The sequence below is a fragment of the Crinia signifera genome, chromosome 9 (assembly GCF_055691185.1).
Source record: "Crinia signifera chromosome 9, ASM5569118v1, whole genome shotgun sequence".
Lineage (NCBI taxonomy): Eukaryota > Metazoa > Chordata > Amphibia > Anura > Myobatrachidae > Crinia > Crinia signifera.
The window spans coordinates 143,991,404-144,008,008 of NC_139225.1; the positions used below are offsets into that span (position 1 = coordinate 143,991,404).

Genomic DNA, 16,605 nt, shown 5'->3' on the forward strand with positions numbered 1-16,605 from the left:
TGTATCAATGGGCCCTCACTGATTAGTGCCCAACACTATGTATTACTACAAATGTTATGCATTTGAAATATATCCATCCCTCCCCCTCATCGCATTGGGAGACAGTGGAGCATGGGTGACAGATTAGTCCCCCCCTACTGCAATAAGATATCAGCATTGATGCCCTGGGGTAGAGAACATGGCACAGTTAGTTCCTGACCATGCACCCCGTAACGCTGCTCACTGGGCATGCTGGAGCACAATTTTAGGAGTGATGTTGGTGGTCAGACAGCTGCATGGCTCCCAAGAGGAAACTGCAGCAGCAGCAGGGTTCCATTGCTTACAGAAGCTGCAGGGATTGCTAGACGTATGTGATCAGACCAAGTTCAGGAACGGACTCCTGCTTACGGTCATGTCACATACAAGTGGTCACGGAGCCAATTCTCTCACAAGTACTGCACTAGGGCAGATGTTTCCAACATGCAGGCCTCTCGCTGCTGAACTACAAGTCCCAGAATGCCATGGCACAGTTTTAGAGAGCCCTAATAGCAAAACTGGGAGCGGATTACTCGCAATTTGGCAGCAGAGGCAATATAAGGACACTTGCAGTGACACTAGTGACAGACTCTGCTTTCTGTTTATAACCAGAGTAACCACAAGGTTCCCTTTCTCAATCAGTGATGCGCACCAACCTTTGGGTTTGCATAAATCTCCGGTGTACCAACCTTTGCACGTGCTGGCTCTGTACCGCAGCACCAGACTTCCTTCCTGATTTAGGACCGATCGCTTCCCAGGGCATTCGCACCTGGGACAGATGTTTTTGCTCTGCGCATGCGTATATGCTAATATGTACAGGGCAGCTGTGTTGACTCCTTTGGCGCCTTGCACAATCGTCCAGGCGTTCGCACAAGGGGCGGGTTGGAGGCAGTCACGGGGCTAGCGCATGGGAACCGCCGGCATTTTAGGGGCGCCCCCGTGAAACCGCTGGGGATTCCTATGGGGTTGCAGGTGGGATGATGCGTGCCAGAGGTGAGCAGCTGACGTCACAGGACATCAGCCACCCACTACGTTCTCAGCCCCACACCACAAATATAGGTCAGTAAAGACTGAGTGATATTCACGAACAGGGGAAATTATTATTATTTTTTTTTTTTTAAATCATTCGATGGTTGGCGACCAAATCAAATGATTTTTAGGCTAAACATCCATTTGTATTGCGGCGATGGTTATGTTAGCGCAGGGGGTGTTAGAGGGTTCGCTAAGCAGGGAATTTACACCGCTTAGCGAGTCAAAGTGAATCAGTCCCGTAATGCCAACTAAAGCTGCAGCACCATTGACAGGACGGGTTTGTTTGGGGGGCGACAGACAGCACCCCAGAGAACCTGATGATTACTCAGATGGAGATGCCAATTCTCAGTGATCTAATGCTGCGTGTTTGGGGAGCAGCTGCGGATCATAGAAGCCAGTAGGAGGAGGAGTCTTTACACAAGACGCCTTCAGAAGAATTAGCATATTTTAGCTCAGCAGCTATTCTGCTTGGAGGAAGGACTTCTCTGCATAACAATACAGAACCATTATAATGAAGCATCGGTATCAAATCATGATGGTGTCAGCATTAGGCCTATAATAAATATATATATATATAACAAAGGTTATGGCGTGACAAACAGCCAGGTGTTTAGCTACACGACCACAACAGGCGAGTTGGTATTTATACTGATAACGTCCTGTAGAACGCTGCCCCCCACTGGCAGCCTTAAGAATTACACATCGCTACAGAAAGCTTTGATGTACCTCTATAGAAGATGATCTCTTTGGTTTCCTCGGCTGCCCTCACCACGACAAAGACCAGTTTGGAGCAAGTTACCTGTTCATTCTATATAATTTTATTTAACCACAATAGTCGGTAGTATGAACACACTTTAACAGGATTAAAATCAAAACAGGGCTGAGAAATTGTACACAGGAAAAAAAAAAAAAAAGGAACGCTGCTCCTAGGTTGGATCGGCTGAGGCTCTGGGGGGGGGGGGGGGGGGGAAGTGGGGTGTCACCGTGTACCGGTGGGTCTCAGCGCATGGTCTTCACTGGACTTTTGAAGTTGCTGGCTGCCTGAAGCTGGAGCTGGTATGCCATTGGGTGGATCTTGAAGCCATATAACCTAGAAAGAATACAAGGACAGCAAAGTTACATTTTATAAGTGTTTGGCTCTACAGAAGCAGATGTACTCCCCAGAAGTCCGTACTTCCTCTGCTAGGAGTACCAGGGATTGTGGCATGTCTGGCAGGACAGTATCAGACCTATACATTGCTGTACGGGACCTCAGTTGGGCCAGGTTACTGTGGTAACTACAGGTCTCAATAGTCCATAACACTGTAGCAAGCAGGTAGCATCAGTTACCATTTGAATAAAGTTGCTTCCGAGGATAAAAGTAAACTTGCGTGCTGCATGGGCATAGAACCTACAGACTCCAATTGCATCTATTTAAAAACAATGTTCCCTTCTGTATATATTGTGACTATGTAAAAAAACATATGTGACCATAATAAAATAAAAACTATTGCAACAAGAACCCACAAACTAGTCAACAGAACATAAAGTTCTTTATGCTTATTTTTCGGGTTGGTAGTTTAGTGAAAATAAGTGACCGGATAAACACGTGACCCGGGCAGCGAGCCACTCTTAGCTATCTTTCCCTAACCTTACCACGGAGTGTCCCTCGGCTTTGTCTGTTTCCCGATACAGCTCCTGTGTTGGGAACCAGAAGATGCCGAGTACTTTAAGGCCTTGTAGAGAGCGGTCCACTGATATTAACACCCAACGCGTTTCATGAAGTATCACCACAGTATAAAGCTCACTGAAGCAATCGTGGACAGCTCTCTCCACCAACCATGAAATCATGCACATTTTCAGGTTCCCAGCACAGACGCTGCGGCGTGAAAGGAATCCTCTGCCGATCACCGGTGGGGCAATGCAGGGTATTGTTAAGTAGAACGTTTCCCAATAGTTGCTCACTGCCTATTCCTGCAGTCGTCTGGTCAATACACTGAACATCCACCCGCTAAAACAAAACGGCTGTATATGTATTACTGACTTTTGTCTTTACTGTTTTTTTTTTATTTTTTTATTTTAATAGCCACAATACATGCAGAAAGATACAGCGACAATCATTTTTCAGCTAGCGATGTGAACTGTTCAACACAAAAGCTTTTCTTTCCCACAACTGAAGATGAGAAGGGAAAGCCACCGACATCTGATGCTGCAATTAAAAGCTGCAGTGTCTGTAATTATTCTTGGCGTAATCTACAAGCAGGATAAACACCCAAAGAGTAGTACGGGAACTCTATGCCCCAATAGCTCTAGAACACAAGACTGCAGTCACTGGTGAACACCCCACATTGCACAACTACCGATGCAGAGGAATTACTGTCACACTTTCCGTGTGATTATCACATTTGAATATATTGCAGTAAAGTCCCGGATTTACCAACTACCACTTCCCAGATCAGAATGCTCTTCCCACGAACAACTATAGCAAGAGTATAAAGTATTATAATTATCAGCATAATTTAACCCCTTGAGTGGTGGGATTTCCTGGGGCAGGACAAACCTACCAGGGAGGGTTTGTCATGCCCCAGAAATACTTGCCAAAGAAGGTGCAGCCGCTTGCTTCTGCAGCAGCCCCTGCTGCCGCGCAATGAAGTTCAGGGTTACTCGGGAAGCTAGGGTGTTCATGCGCTCTGGCATTCATGTGTTCGGGTGCCTGAACACACGAGCACTCCCAAGTGGCCCCGAACTTAACCGAGCGGTGACAGGGAGGACCGGCAGCAAGGACCAGCAGTGGTGGGAGGGGGGGTTTGAGGATCTGAGCGCCATATGGGGAGCACTGGAGCTTCCAAGTGGAAGTGCACCGCTGAGGCCCCACTGGCACGCACCCGCCTATCTGTGGGCATTCGGTGGTATGCCTGGAAATTTCTCGGGAAAGCCCGCTCCCGCAACACTGCTCAGCCTGAGAAATTTTCCGGTTTTCCAAAGTGGTTAAGAGAAATGATGAATCCTGCAGGGTTGCAATGAACTGCAGATTCTCCGGTGTAGTCCAATTGAACAGCATTTTGGACAGATTTAGCCATTTACCGCTCTTCTCCAGTATTGCTGTTGGTTTAAAACTGGGCAAAAACATGAACTGTAGATATTCTACAGGAGAAAACAAAAACAAGCCTCTGATATACGTCATAAATGGGGCAAGTCGAATAGCTGCAGGACGTAAGGCAGCCTTGCAGCTCCCAGGCAAAATGCCCGAAGCAGCTCCTTTATTTCCCGCTACAAGCCATATCTCCTGGTTAAGTCCCTGGAGCTACGCAATTACCATCTGCTGTGACATCACGACGAGCCCCAGAAGAACTACTTAATGTGGATCCACGTGAAGCAGCCTCAGCGGCTAGTTGGGGGCTTGGCTCTGAGTACTTAAACCAGGAAAATAAACCCTGCGGTAAATCCCATGTCTAATTGAATTGACCCATTAGATCCCCGCCCCCTTACCTGGGGACAAACTGATTGGCGGGTCTCTTGGGCCGATATTCTGGGTGAACCATGAAGAGCATATGGGGGAATCCAGTGCCAAAATATGCTCCATCTGTGTGATGGTGACGGGAGGACTTGGGGGTGTAAACATCCATACACTTGGGGCAGTACAGCTTTACCATCGCTTCACCGGGGATGTCGGAGAGACCTGCGAGGGGGACAGAGGGATGGGTGAGTGTTGTAGGACAGTGTGCGCAGTGGGGGGGGGCATTAGGGATGGAGGATCTTACCAATAGGCAGCATTGGCTGATTCTCACAATAGACGCGGGGACAATAGCCAAAGTCCCCCTGCTGGTATTTCTCCAACTGCAAAAGAAGAAACAAAAAAAAACATACAATTGACGCACTGTAAGGATTCCCTTAAAATAATAATAGGCGTAGAATCAGCACAGGCTACACCCAGGGATTACACAAGCAGAACAGGTGTTGTACAACAAGCAAATACCTAGAGACAAAAGGCAAACGTGATTAATGTCTTGTGACCACAGATCTACACCTCACCCTCCTGTCATAGTCTGGAGCAACAGCAGCCCCAGGAAGGGACAGTACACCCCGTACGGCCGTAAGGTCATGGTAACAACATGAGAGTACCCATTAGGAGAAGTACATACGTGTCAGAATGCCGACACTGGTATGCCAGGAAGGGTATTGGAGAATTATTTTAGGTTCTCATTTCTGTCTGCAGTTTGGTAGTCGGGGTGTTGGTATTCATCCTAGTTTCCAGTATCCCACACCCCACCCCCTCCGCTGTCATACATACACATATTACTAACTGGTTCCGCTGTTTATTTTAACCTTTACCTCTGGTAAGAAGATGAATGATCACTGATAAAACCTCACATGACAAAGGGAGAAGAGAAAGCTCTATAACAGGCCTGACCAATTTGTAGCTCTCCAGCTGTTGTGAAACTAAAAGGCATGCTGGGATGTGTAGTTTCACCGCAGCTGGAAAGGCACAGGTTGGCGAGGCCTGCCGTATCATATCTCTGAGCACTGACAGACAAAAGCTGCACAGGTAACATTACCAGAAAACAAAAAGTGGTAAGTGGCTACAACAAAGCAATTTTTTTTTTACAAAAAGTTAGGAGGGCAAGAGGGTGGTTACCATCTACATACTCGACACATGCATTATGCTCAATTATAGTCTTTATTAATTATTAAGCGGTATGCCAAAGTGGAGTTAGCCTAATTTCCCCACCACAGGTGCTAGCTTTCCATAACAGTACATCGGGCAGCATGGTTGGTGCAATGGCTAGCATTACTGCCTCACAGCTGAGGTCTTGGGTTTGGGTGCAAGATGACCGCCCAACAGCCGGGATCCCAACGGGCCCAATGCAGACTATGAAATCCTGATAGTCGCAATCCCGGACAACAGGGGCTATTGTCCCTCGTGTGCGTCCACAACGCCCATAGATGGAGACTAAAACATATAGCGAGTGCAGCGACCCCACAAGGGGCTTCCCTGTCCTCGCCCGCATCGGAAGAGCTGGTGATCGGGATTCCGATGCCTATATACTGATCGGAATCCCAATTTTTGGGCCGCTATACCACACCCTTGGGGTTTAGTTCCCTTCAAGGTCTTGACCGCAAAAACTCTGATTCTCCCCTTGTCTGTGCAAGTTTCCTCCCATCAGGTAGGTTAATTGCATTCAGACAAAAAGAAATTAGTGTATGTATGTGCGTGTGAGTAGAGGTGGTAAGGAATATAGAGTGTAAGCTCACCGGGGCAGGGACTGTTGTGTATGACGGACACTAATGTGCGGGCACTATATAAAGAACTATGAATAATCCATGGGATTATGGGAATATACACAGGATATGCCGCACAGTGTGGTATTGTCATGTGAACATATACAGGAAACCTGGACACTGTCCGACCAGGTGATCAGTTCACGCTACAGGGCCCATTAGCGCATGGACTGGTAACTCTCCCACATTCACTGACTGCAGCCTTTAGCACCACAGTACGGAGACATCAGGGGGAGGAGAGTCATGCAGTTGCATGTGGGACATTACTCCGAGCCTGGCTGAGCTGCACGGTTCTTACAGCAGCTGCAGTGTGACGCCTCTGGGGTAAATCCCAATATCACAAATACAAATATTCCAGGGCGCAGAAGTGCGTGACCCTCAGAGGTTCCTATAGACACATCTGACTGTGCAGCCACTACTGTGAAACAGCTGAATGGTTAAAAAAAATATTGACAGATCTAAATCATTCATGAAGGGGATTTTCTCAGTGTTCCCTACAGACGTAGTGTTCCGCATTCCCATCCCTAGTACACTGGCATGTAACCACTGCAGCGAGGGTGTGGTGAGAACAGTCGCAGTTCCTGTATTTGTGAGGTTGTGCTGAGTGGATCAGGCTGTGATCCTGGCAGAGGCTCACAGGAGCAGAAACTGGGCAAAGCCCTGCACACCAGCCATGTCAGCCACACACAATCCCATACACCCTGTGGTTTGGTTCTGTCTCTGAGCCAAACCCTTGCACTTAGTAAGAGGTATGATGGGGCGATTAAAGAGTTATGTAGCTCATACACTTATGAGATATGGCATACAATCATTTAAATACGGCGACCACATCTGTTCGATAAATCGAATGATTGTATGTACATTGTGTGTACCATGTGATGATGCGGTCTATTGAATTGCAAGAGCCATCGCAAGTGGTTTTTAACCACACTCGATTGTTGAATGCAACCGGCAGAGGAAGGGAGTGCTGTCTGCAGTGACAGGTTCAGGGAGAGGGGGCCGAAGGCGCCCGGAGTAGCGTAGCGCTGTGACGGAGCACTGGCGGCCAGCGAGGTTTAGTGGCAGAATTTTTTTAAACAATTTAACACTGGGCTGCCCTCTGACTGGCTGAGTGCTCTCAGCCAATCAGCAGTTGCCTGAATATGAGGCCTCTGATTGGCTGAGAGCAGCGTTTACATTTTTTTTTTCAAATTCTGCTGCCAGCGCTCCTTCACCGCCCACCCTCTTCCAACAGCCGCTGTGGCATCGCGGATGGCATGCAATTTTGGGTGCTGGAAGAGGGCACTTAGGTACCATAAGATGCAATGCCATAAACCTAAGCCCAAGTGGAGGCTGCCCTAACTTCATGCCCCAGCATGCCATTACATCATATAAAACAGACAGGTGGAATAAATATCTGTGGCCATTAATAAGAACAATGCAGCAGACCCCGTCCAGAGTTTCTACTTCTCATAATGTATTTGTTCCCTTCTGAGCCACATCACACTCATACAACACATTTCCCGTGTCCTCACCATCTGGGCGATGCCGCGGTTAGTCAGTATGTAGCGGGCATGGATCAGACCGTACAGCATCTCTGCTGCCTGTTCAATCAGATCACTCTGGTTGGGATTATCCTCCAACTCTTCATCTGTAAGAAAAACATGAATGCGGGGTATCAGGAGGGTACGGAGGGGAGAACATTCGCTGTGCACAGGATCAGACACCTCCTGAAAATGGTTGAGACACACCTGTGTTTTCCCTACAGCTCCCGTTACCCATCGCAAACCGCACCTGCCAGCCAATCACACAATGAACGGTTCTTGTGTAGTTTTACCTAATATACCACACCCGGTGGAAGGAAATGTGACAATACATAGAAGAGACCGCCTATTTGTGGGTATGGGTCATCCCAATTTAGGTCAAAATGCATTTGGTCGACCACTTAAATTCGACAGGCCTTCGACAGACTGAAATAGGTCGACATGGGTAAGGTCAACCGGATCGTAAGGTCGACAAGCATTAGGTCAACATGAGTTTTATGGGTTTTTGTCCTGAATGTCAACAAGGATGGAAGTGTACCGCTGCAATCGCGCCCTACCCCCAGCAGGTTGACCTTCTGTGGTCAACCGAATGACCGTATACCCCATTTGTTACACACAGATGGAGCCGCCGTCAGCGGGGAAGCGCAAGCGGCTCACGCGTCCCAGTTAGCAAGGCGGCAGGGACCGAAGGCTTTAATGCCCATATCAGCTTCAGGGAGACCGGCAGGGAGCAGGGGCAGAGCGGACAGGAGCAGGGAGACGGGCAGAGGGCTGCTACATCCTCCGACAGAACAAGGCGCGCAAGCATCTCCCGCGTGCCCGCCCCCATTCTATCGGAGGACCGCGCATGGCGATTCTATCCCCAGAAGCTGCTCTAATGAGAGCGGCTCCACCTGAAGGCGTTTATATACGGTGTTCTCCCGAAAATGGTTTATTGCTGGCCGGCATTATGCAGCAAGCAGGAGGAAGGGGGCAAACTGAACCCTACCACAGGGGGTAAGCAGCAGCCCATCGTGCGCCCTTCCCATCCAGCATCTCACTTACAGCTCTGCCAGCACAGCAGAGGGGGAGGCTGCCTACAATGTTATGGTGGGCCGAGGGGACAGCCGGAATCCTGTTTCCAGCATGGACAACTCCGCCTTGGTGGAGGTGTAAGGTGCATCGCGTATCTAAGCAGCCTTGAACAGTCAATAAGCCCCACTGTGCTGACACTTCCATCAGTGCCGCGTGACTAATGGCGAGATCACTGTCCGAGAATGATAGCTGGGGGAGAACTTAGGCATCAAGCAGTGAAACGAGTGGAGAATTGATAATGCACGTGCTATTTCATGGTCACCATCAGTACGCACATCTTCCATACAACCGTTTCCCCACACCTGCACTGACCACTATGCAGTCTGTGCAATGTTGTCACTATTACCACTGCTCTTCTTACAGACCTGAAACCTGTGTGTGCACAAGTCACTGAGCCTCTACAAGAGCCTTGCACGGTAGTTATGTATGATATCTCAAGGTACCAAGCCCGCAGCGTGGGCGAGCGAAGCTAACCCCGCAAGGGGACTCAGACGCACGGCGCCATGAAACTACACAAGTACCTATCTTGCTACCTAGTCCCCTCTACACTAGCTCCGGCTATATACAGTGTTACCAGTGACGTTTACACCCCCCCCCCCTTCTAGTCTACCGCAATCATTTTCCCAATAAGTTGACAAGTGGAGTTCACCATAACAACCAGCTTCTAACTATCATTTTACGGAATGTGCTTGGTAATGTTACCTCGAAGCACAACGGTTGCTATGGGTAGTCCTTCCCATTATAAACTCTTTCCAGTGCTTGATATATCGCCCCCTGCAGGAGAAAAGCTGCATATTCCGCCGCAGCCGATTTATCAGGCATTTTAGTAATACACAACAGTCAAGTATAAACCACAAGAAAATATAATAATTAGAATTGTATATTTGCAGTAAAAGCCACATGGAATTCTAGTTTATAGAGGAATTGTGCAAATGAGGAGACTCACCGGGTTCTAAGTCCAGGATCATGTCCAGCGCCTGTCTGTAGTGTGGAACCTGTTCATTGAGGCCCGTCAAATTAAATTTATCCTGAATGTAATCTTCATCTACCTGCAAAGTGAAAGAGCATTCATTGGTAAATAGTGTGTCAGTTATCAGCCAGGACTAGGACTGGTTTCATTAAAATACTAACGACTGGCAAAAACTAGAACAGAGGGGTAGATTTATGAACCGGAACTATGGGGTGCACATGCTACGTTAAGTGCCGCCGATAGGGCTTCTCCTGATGTAGTAATTCCGTAATGCGGGTGCAAAAAACAACGCCTTTCGATTTATAGGCGCTTCTATCTTTAAGATAAAGCGCCAATATGCTTTGGTATGTAAGAACAGTTGGTATGTAAGAACAGTTGTTATGACTGACCATTTCATTTTCTACCTTGTTGGAGATCGCCATATGTTTCTCCTGGTCTCCTTTCAGGATTTTTTGTTTGTTTTGGTCTAGTGTCAATAAACTTTATTGTTCTATCTTTCTGCCTTGACTCCTGGCGTGTAGGTCAGCGCATTACACTCTAATTCAGCCTATACATATAACGGATGTGGGAGGCCGCGTATCAACGTGAGGGTAAGATAACACACTCAAATATCGGATGCAGTAAAGATGATACATGCTGCCTAAGAAGTACCTCTTGATCACAGTAATGTGGTGAAGTGGTCCCTGATATGTAAGGAACGATATTGCCATGTTAATAAGTCTACCCCTGAGTGTCTATTATTTATTAACAGTCTCTTATATAGCGCACACATATCCTGCAGCGCTTTACAGAGGATATTTGAACATTCACATTAGTTCCTGCCCCAGTGAAGCTTACAATCTATATTCCCTACCACATGTATATATAAACACACACACAAAGTTAGTCTATTGTGTCCAGTTCTTGAGGCCATATTATTAGAGACAATACAAAGAAGGGCCTCTAAAATGGTGCATGGCCTACATCACAGAATGTACCCAGAAAGACTAAAATAAAAAACTTTAATATCTATAGTTTGTAGCAGAGAAGGGAAAAGGGGGACATTACAGAGAAATATATAATCTATCTATCTATCTATCTATCTATCTCAAGGTCCAGGAGGAAAACTTTCCTCAAAAGGAAGAGAAGTATCAGAACTCAAGGACATGCAGACATTGGGGAATGGAGGTTCAAAAGAAATATGAGGAAAATTACTTCATATAAAAAGGTAGCGGACAAGTGGAATATATAGTGGGGCAATTTTAAACACGCATGGGATAAGCATATAAATAGCCTTACAACCTACAGTTCAAATATTGATGAAGACACCTAAAGGTTAAACAAAAAAAAGGGTCACACTAGATGGGCCAAGTGGTTTTTATAGCTGGCCATACAGCTAAATATGTATTGCCCGATCTGACTAGTTGGGACAAAAATCCGGTAATTTCTGAATAGTGTCAGTTTTCCTGCATTTCGAAGAAAATGGTCATCTATTTCTATAAGTTACCCGATTTTTATCTTTAGGTGTATTTGTGATGCATATAATCAATCAACGATTGATCGTATGCGGCAGCTGGATTATACGATGCATCGAAAGTACATTATTGGCACGTTGTGTGTCAAAATTGCACCAAATTGTGAGTCCAGGACTGCTGGGGAGTTCAAATGAAATAATGACACGATAAGCATCACAAGCTGGTTGTTCTGATGTGTAGCCGGGTACACACCTAAAGATTTGTTTGTCCAAACTATCTGGTGGTAACGTATGAAATCAAATGACAACGGACCATTTGCTCCGAAACACTGGAAAACAGACACTGGCCATGCAGATAAAATTGGTTAAATCCATTTGATAGAATATATGTGTCCAAATAATCGTTTCTGTCCATTTTCCAGTATTTGGGAGCTAATGGACGATTGTCACATTCATTATCAGATTGTCTTTCCCACCAGACATCTTAATCTGTAGGTGCGTACCCAGCTTAAGCGCTTTCACGCAGTAAACTCTTAAATGTTAATTTTCAGGTATGATGAACTGCTAATGTACTACAATCCTGTGTATGCAGCACTCCAAACACAGAGAATGGCACTTCAATGCAACAGCAATCCTAAAACTACACTGTACCACATGATGCATGCTTTTTATATATTGATAGGTATAGATCTACGACAGGTATCTGGCATTCCTCGCGGACATAATTACCACAAAATTTGCTCAATCCGACATTACAAAACAGTCCTCAGGGATGTACTGTATGGTAACAGCTAGTTCCCAGGACGTAAGTGTAGTTTGGACCACGTGACCAATGGAACATACCATGTGACAGCAGCAAGGTCTGTGGAACACCAATTTTACTATCCACGCCACCACCGCAGCAGCTGCCACTGCACATAAAGCAGGCGCACACCGCAGCAGCTGCCACTGCACATAAAGCAGGCGCACACCGCAGCAGCTGCCACTGCACATAAAGCAGGCGCACACCGCAGCAGCTGCCACTGCACATAAAGCAGGCGCACACCGCAGCAGCTGCCACTGCACATGAAGCAGGCGCACACCCCAGCAGCTGCCACTGCACATAAAGCAGGCGCACACCCCAGCAGCTGCCACTGCACATAAAGCAGGCGCACACCCCAGCAGCTGCCACTGCACATAAAGCAGGCGCACACCCCAGCAGCTACCACTGCACATAAAGCAGACGCACCCCCCAGCAGCTACCACTGCACATAAAGCAGACGCACCCCCCCAGCAGCTGCCACTGCACATAAAGCAGACGCACCCCCCACCAGCTGCCACTGCACATAAAGCAGACGCACCCCCCCACCAGCTGCCACTGCACATAAAGCAGACGCACCCCCCAGCAGGTACCACTGCACATAAAGCAGACGCACCCCCCAGCAGCTGCCACTGCACATAAAGCAGACGCACCCCCCACCAGCTGCCACTGCACATAAAGCAGACGCACCCCCCACCAGCTGCCACTGCACATAAAGCAGACGCACCCCCCAGCAGCTGCCACTGCACATAAAGCAGACGCACCCCCCAGCAGCTGCCACTGCACATAAAGCAGACGCACCCCCCAGCAGCTGCCACTGCACATAAAGCAGACGCACCCCCCAGCAGCTGCCACTGCACATAAAGCAGACGCACCCCCCAGCAGCTACCACTGCACATAAAGCAGACGCACCCCCCAGCAGCTGCCACTGCACATAAAGCAGACGCACCCCCCAGCAGCTGCCACTGCACATAAAGCAGACGCACCCCCCAGCAGCTGCCACTGCACATAAAGCAGACGCACCCCCCAGCAGCTACCACTGCACATAAAGCAGACGCACCCCCCCAGCAGCTGCCACTGCACATAAAGCAGACGCACCCCCCACCAGCTGCCACTGCACATAAAGCAGACGCACCCCCCCACCAGCTGCCACTGCACATAAAGCAGACGCACCCCCCAGCAGGTACCACTGCACATAAAGCAGACGCACCCCCCAGCAGCTGCCACTGCACATAAAGCAGACGCACCCCCCACCAGCTGCCACTGCACATAAAGCAGACGCACCCCCCAGCAGCTGCCACTGCACATAAAGCAGATGCACCCCCCAGCAGCTGCCACTGCACATAAAGCAGACGCACCCCCCAGCAGCTGCCACTGCACATAAAGCAGACGCACCCCCCCAGCAGCTGCCACTGCACATAAAGCAGACGCACCCCCCAGCAGCTACCACTGCACATAAAGCAGACGCACCCCCCCAGCAGCTCCCACTGCACATAAAGCAGACGCACCCCCCCAGCAGCTCCCACTGCACATAAAGCAGACGCACCCCCCCAGCAGCTGCCACTGCACATACAGCAGCATATATACATTTTTTTTCCCAGCCATCTCCTGAAAGAAGGAAGCATCCTCACCTCACAGAAGAACTCGTTACCTCTCAGCCCACAGAACCAGCTGATCCATGACACCTCCTCTGAGCTGCTCATCTTCCAGGCTGTAAGTAAAAAAACAAACATTAAATTAAGCGGGGGGGGCAGTAGATACAGATGCAGGTAATGGGACAGTGGATCTCAGGACACAACACAGGTCATGTTTGCCAGGTGCACGACGTATCCCCAAATGTCACATAGAAATAATCCACAGGTAACCTGGAAAATATGAACTGTGTGGGGTCCTAAAGGCCAAGTTTGAGACTAAGGTGTGTGTGATGGAGACACAAGAGGTTGGGGGCAGGTGGAATCAAGAGGGAAGAAAGAATGGGGTGCACAATACAGTGGGAGAAAAGCAGGTTAGGTGAGGGGGACAACAGAAGGCCTGGTGCTGGGAGCATGCAGTATGAGGAGGGTGCAGCAGCGGACACAGTGATGTGGGGAGCTGGGGGCATGTAGTATGAGGAGGGTGCAGCAGGGGCACAGTGATGTGGGGTGCTGAGGGCATGTAGTATGAGGAGGGTGCAGCAGCGGACACAGTGATGTGGGGTGCTGGGGGCATGTAGTATGAGGAGGGTGCAGCAGGGGCACAGTGATGTGGGGTGCTGGGAGCATGTAGTATGAGGAGGGTGCAGCAGCGGACACAGTGATGTGGGGTGCTGGGGGCATGTAGTATGAGGAGGGTGCAGCAGGGGCACAGTGATGTGGGGTGCTGGGAGCATGCAGTATGAGGAGGGTGCAGCAGGGGCACAGTGATGTGGGGTGCTGGGGGTATGTAGTATGAGGAGGGTGCAGCAGGGGCACAGTGATGTGGGGTGCTGGGGGCATGAAGGATGAGGAGGGTGCAGCAGGGGCACAGTGATGTGGGGTGCTGAGGGCATGAAGGATGAGGACGGTGCTGCAAGGACACAGTGATGTGGGGTGCTGAGGGCATGAAGGATGAGGAGGGTGCAGCAGGGGCACTGATGTGGGGTGCTGGGGGCAGGCAAGCTGAAGAGGGGGATAGCAAGGAACCACAACGATGTGTGGTGTTGGGGCAGGTGGGCCAGTGACACCCGGGGGTAGGTGAGATTGCAGAAGGTGCACAGTGATGTGGGTGCTGGGAGCAGGTAGGATGAGGAGGGGGCACACTGATGTGTGGTGCAGGGGTAGTGGGATGAGAAGGGGGCAAAGGAGATGAAGGTGGGGGCACACAGTAACCCTTTTCTTCTCGCCTGCCTCCAGAACTATGATAGTGTTCCCTATAAGCTTCTTTTGCAGGCTGCCGCACCCTGCCCTTTCTGTGTGTGGCACTGTGCGCCCTTACGTTGCCCCCACCACGCTGACATGCCACTGAGAGCTTTCAGTGTGTGCCATCATGTGTAATGGGCATGATGGTGTGTGGTATAATATGTAAGAGGCATTACTGTGTGTGCCCTAATGTGTCATTGTCATTACGACAGAATATGTTTTGTGCATAGCAGAGTATGACAATGTTTAATAGGCGTAATCCTAGTGCAGTGTGCAATTTCTTTATATTTGTTTGTTTCTAATGTAAAATGTCTAATATAAAATGTGCCCTCCCAATTGAAAAAAAGTGCCCTGCCCTGGGGGCAGGTTGGATGAGTAGGGGGAAACATGGGGCACACTGGTGAGGGGAACAGAGGGCACACAGTGGTGTGGGGTACTGGTGGCAGGTAGTAGGAGGAGGGGGGCAGTATGGGGCACAGTGATCTGGGGTACTGGGGGCAAGGGGTAGGAGGGGCAGTGATGGGGGGGCTGTGGGCAGGTGGGATGAGGGGACAACAGGGGGCACAGTGGTGTTGGGTACTGAAGGCAGGTGGTATGAGAAGGGGGGCAGCATGGGGCACAGTGATGTGGGGGGAGGACAGGAGGGATGAGGAGGGGGCAGCATGAGAAGCAGTTATGTGGGGGGTGACTGGGGGCAGCATGGGGCACAGTGATGTGGGGGAGGACAGGAGGCAGGTGGGATGAGGAGGGGGCAGCATGAGACGCAGTTATGTGGGGGGTGACTGGGGGCAGGTGGGATGAGTAGGGGGGCACAGTAGGGTACTGGGGTTAGCAGCAGGCACACTGTGGCAGGTGGGATGAGGAGGAGGCACAGTGGGGTACTGGGGGCAGCAGTGGGCACAGTGGTGTTGGGTACTTATTGCAGGTGGTATGAGGAGGGGGGGCAGCATGGGGTACAGTGATGTGGGGGGGGGGGGGAGAGGAGGCAGGTGGGATGAGGAGGGGACAGCAGGGTGCAGTGGTGTGAAGCACTTAGGGCAAGTGATATGAGAGGGGGGGGACGGACAGTGGGGGGCCCAGTGATTAAAAGGGTGGAATTGATGAAGAAATCCAAGGGACAAATACAAAGGTTATATAATAGGATCAGAGAGAGGGACTGGGGGACACCGGGCACCGGCAAACCTGGACAATCACCAGATACACGGCGGTTCTTTCCAGCTCACACCCGCCGCCACTGCCGCACACAAGGCCCGGTCCCCGCTGTCTGCGCCGAAGCGGAAGAGGCGGGATGGAAAAGGCCAGGGGCATGCCGGGAAACGTAGTTCTAAGAGCGGGCCGCGGCGGTGACGTCACGTGTAGGCGTGGCTGGCCTTGTTGTGCAACGTGCTGCTGATGCTGCTATAGTCAAGTGATGGTGATGGCAGCGGCAGGAAGATGTAATCAGCAGCAGCACATTTCAGCTGTCAGCCGGTGGTCCCTGCACCTGAGCTATACTGAGGGGGAGATGTATCAAACCTTCTAAAGATGAGAGGTTGCCCATAAAAACCAATTTGCTTCTACTTATCCTCTATCTCACATGTTCTCAAAGTCAGTCCTCAGGACAC

General features: G+C 49.7%; 1 protein-coding gene across 2 annotated transcripts; it reads right to left on the reverse strand.

Annotated features, from left to right (window-relative positions):
- Positions 1-1,842: 1,842 nt before the first annotated feature.
- Positions 1,843-16,350, reverse strand: CSNK2B (casein kinase 2 beta). Of its 2 annotated transcripts, none has more exons than XM_083160072.1 (7): positions 16,196-16,350; positions 13,757-13,836; positions 9,850-9,952; positions 7,821-7,936; positions 4,788-4,863; positions 4,516-4,705; positions 1,843-2,137 (listed from the first exon to the last, which is right to left on the reverse strand). In XM_083160072.1, exons 2-7 carry the CDS (start codon positions 13,826-13,828, stop codon positions 2,047-2,049), a joined length of 648 nt encoding a protein of 215 aa, XP_083016198.1. In that variant the 5' UTR covers positions 13,829-13,836; positions 16,196-16,350; the 3' UTR covers positions 1,843-2,046. The 2 variants fall into 2 exon arrangements, with proteins under 2 accessions (XP_083016198.1, XP_083016199.1); XM_083160073.1 differs by having other exon boundaries at positions 16,184-16,333.
- Between the last annotated feature and the right edge of the window lie 255 nt (positions 16,351-16,605).

What these genes read in the sequence shown, in the direction of transcription:
- CSNK2B (XM_083160072.1), bottom strand. Translation starts at nt 13,828, where the DNA reads ATGAGCAGCTCAGAGGAGGTGTCATGGATCAGCTGGTTCTGTGGGCTG. An exon ending in GATCCTGGACTTAGAACCCG is followed by an intron (nt 7,937 to 9,849) that starts GTGAGTCTCCTC and finishes TTTTTCTTACAG; the next exon opens with ATGAAGAGTTGGAGGATAAT. An exon ending in ACCGCGGCATCGCCCAGATG is followed by an intron (nt 4,864 to 7,820) that starts GTGAGGACACGG and finishes CTTCTTTTGCAG; the next exon opens with TTGGAGAAATACCAGCAGGG.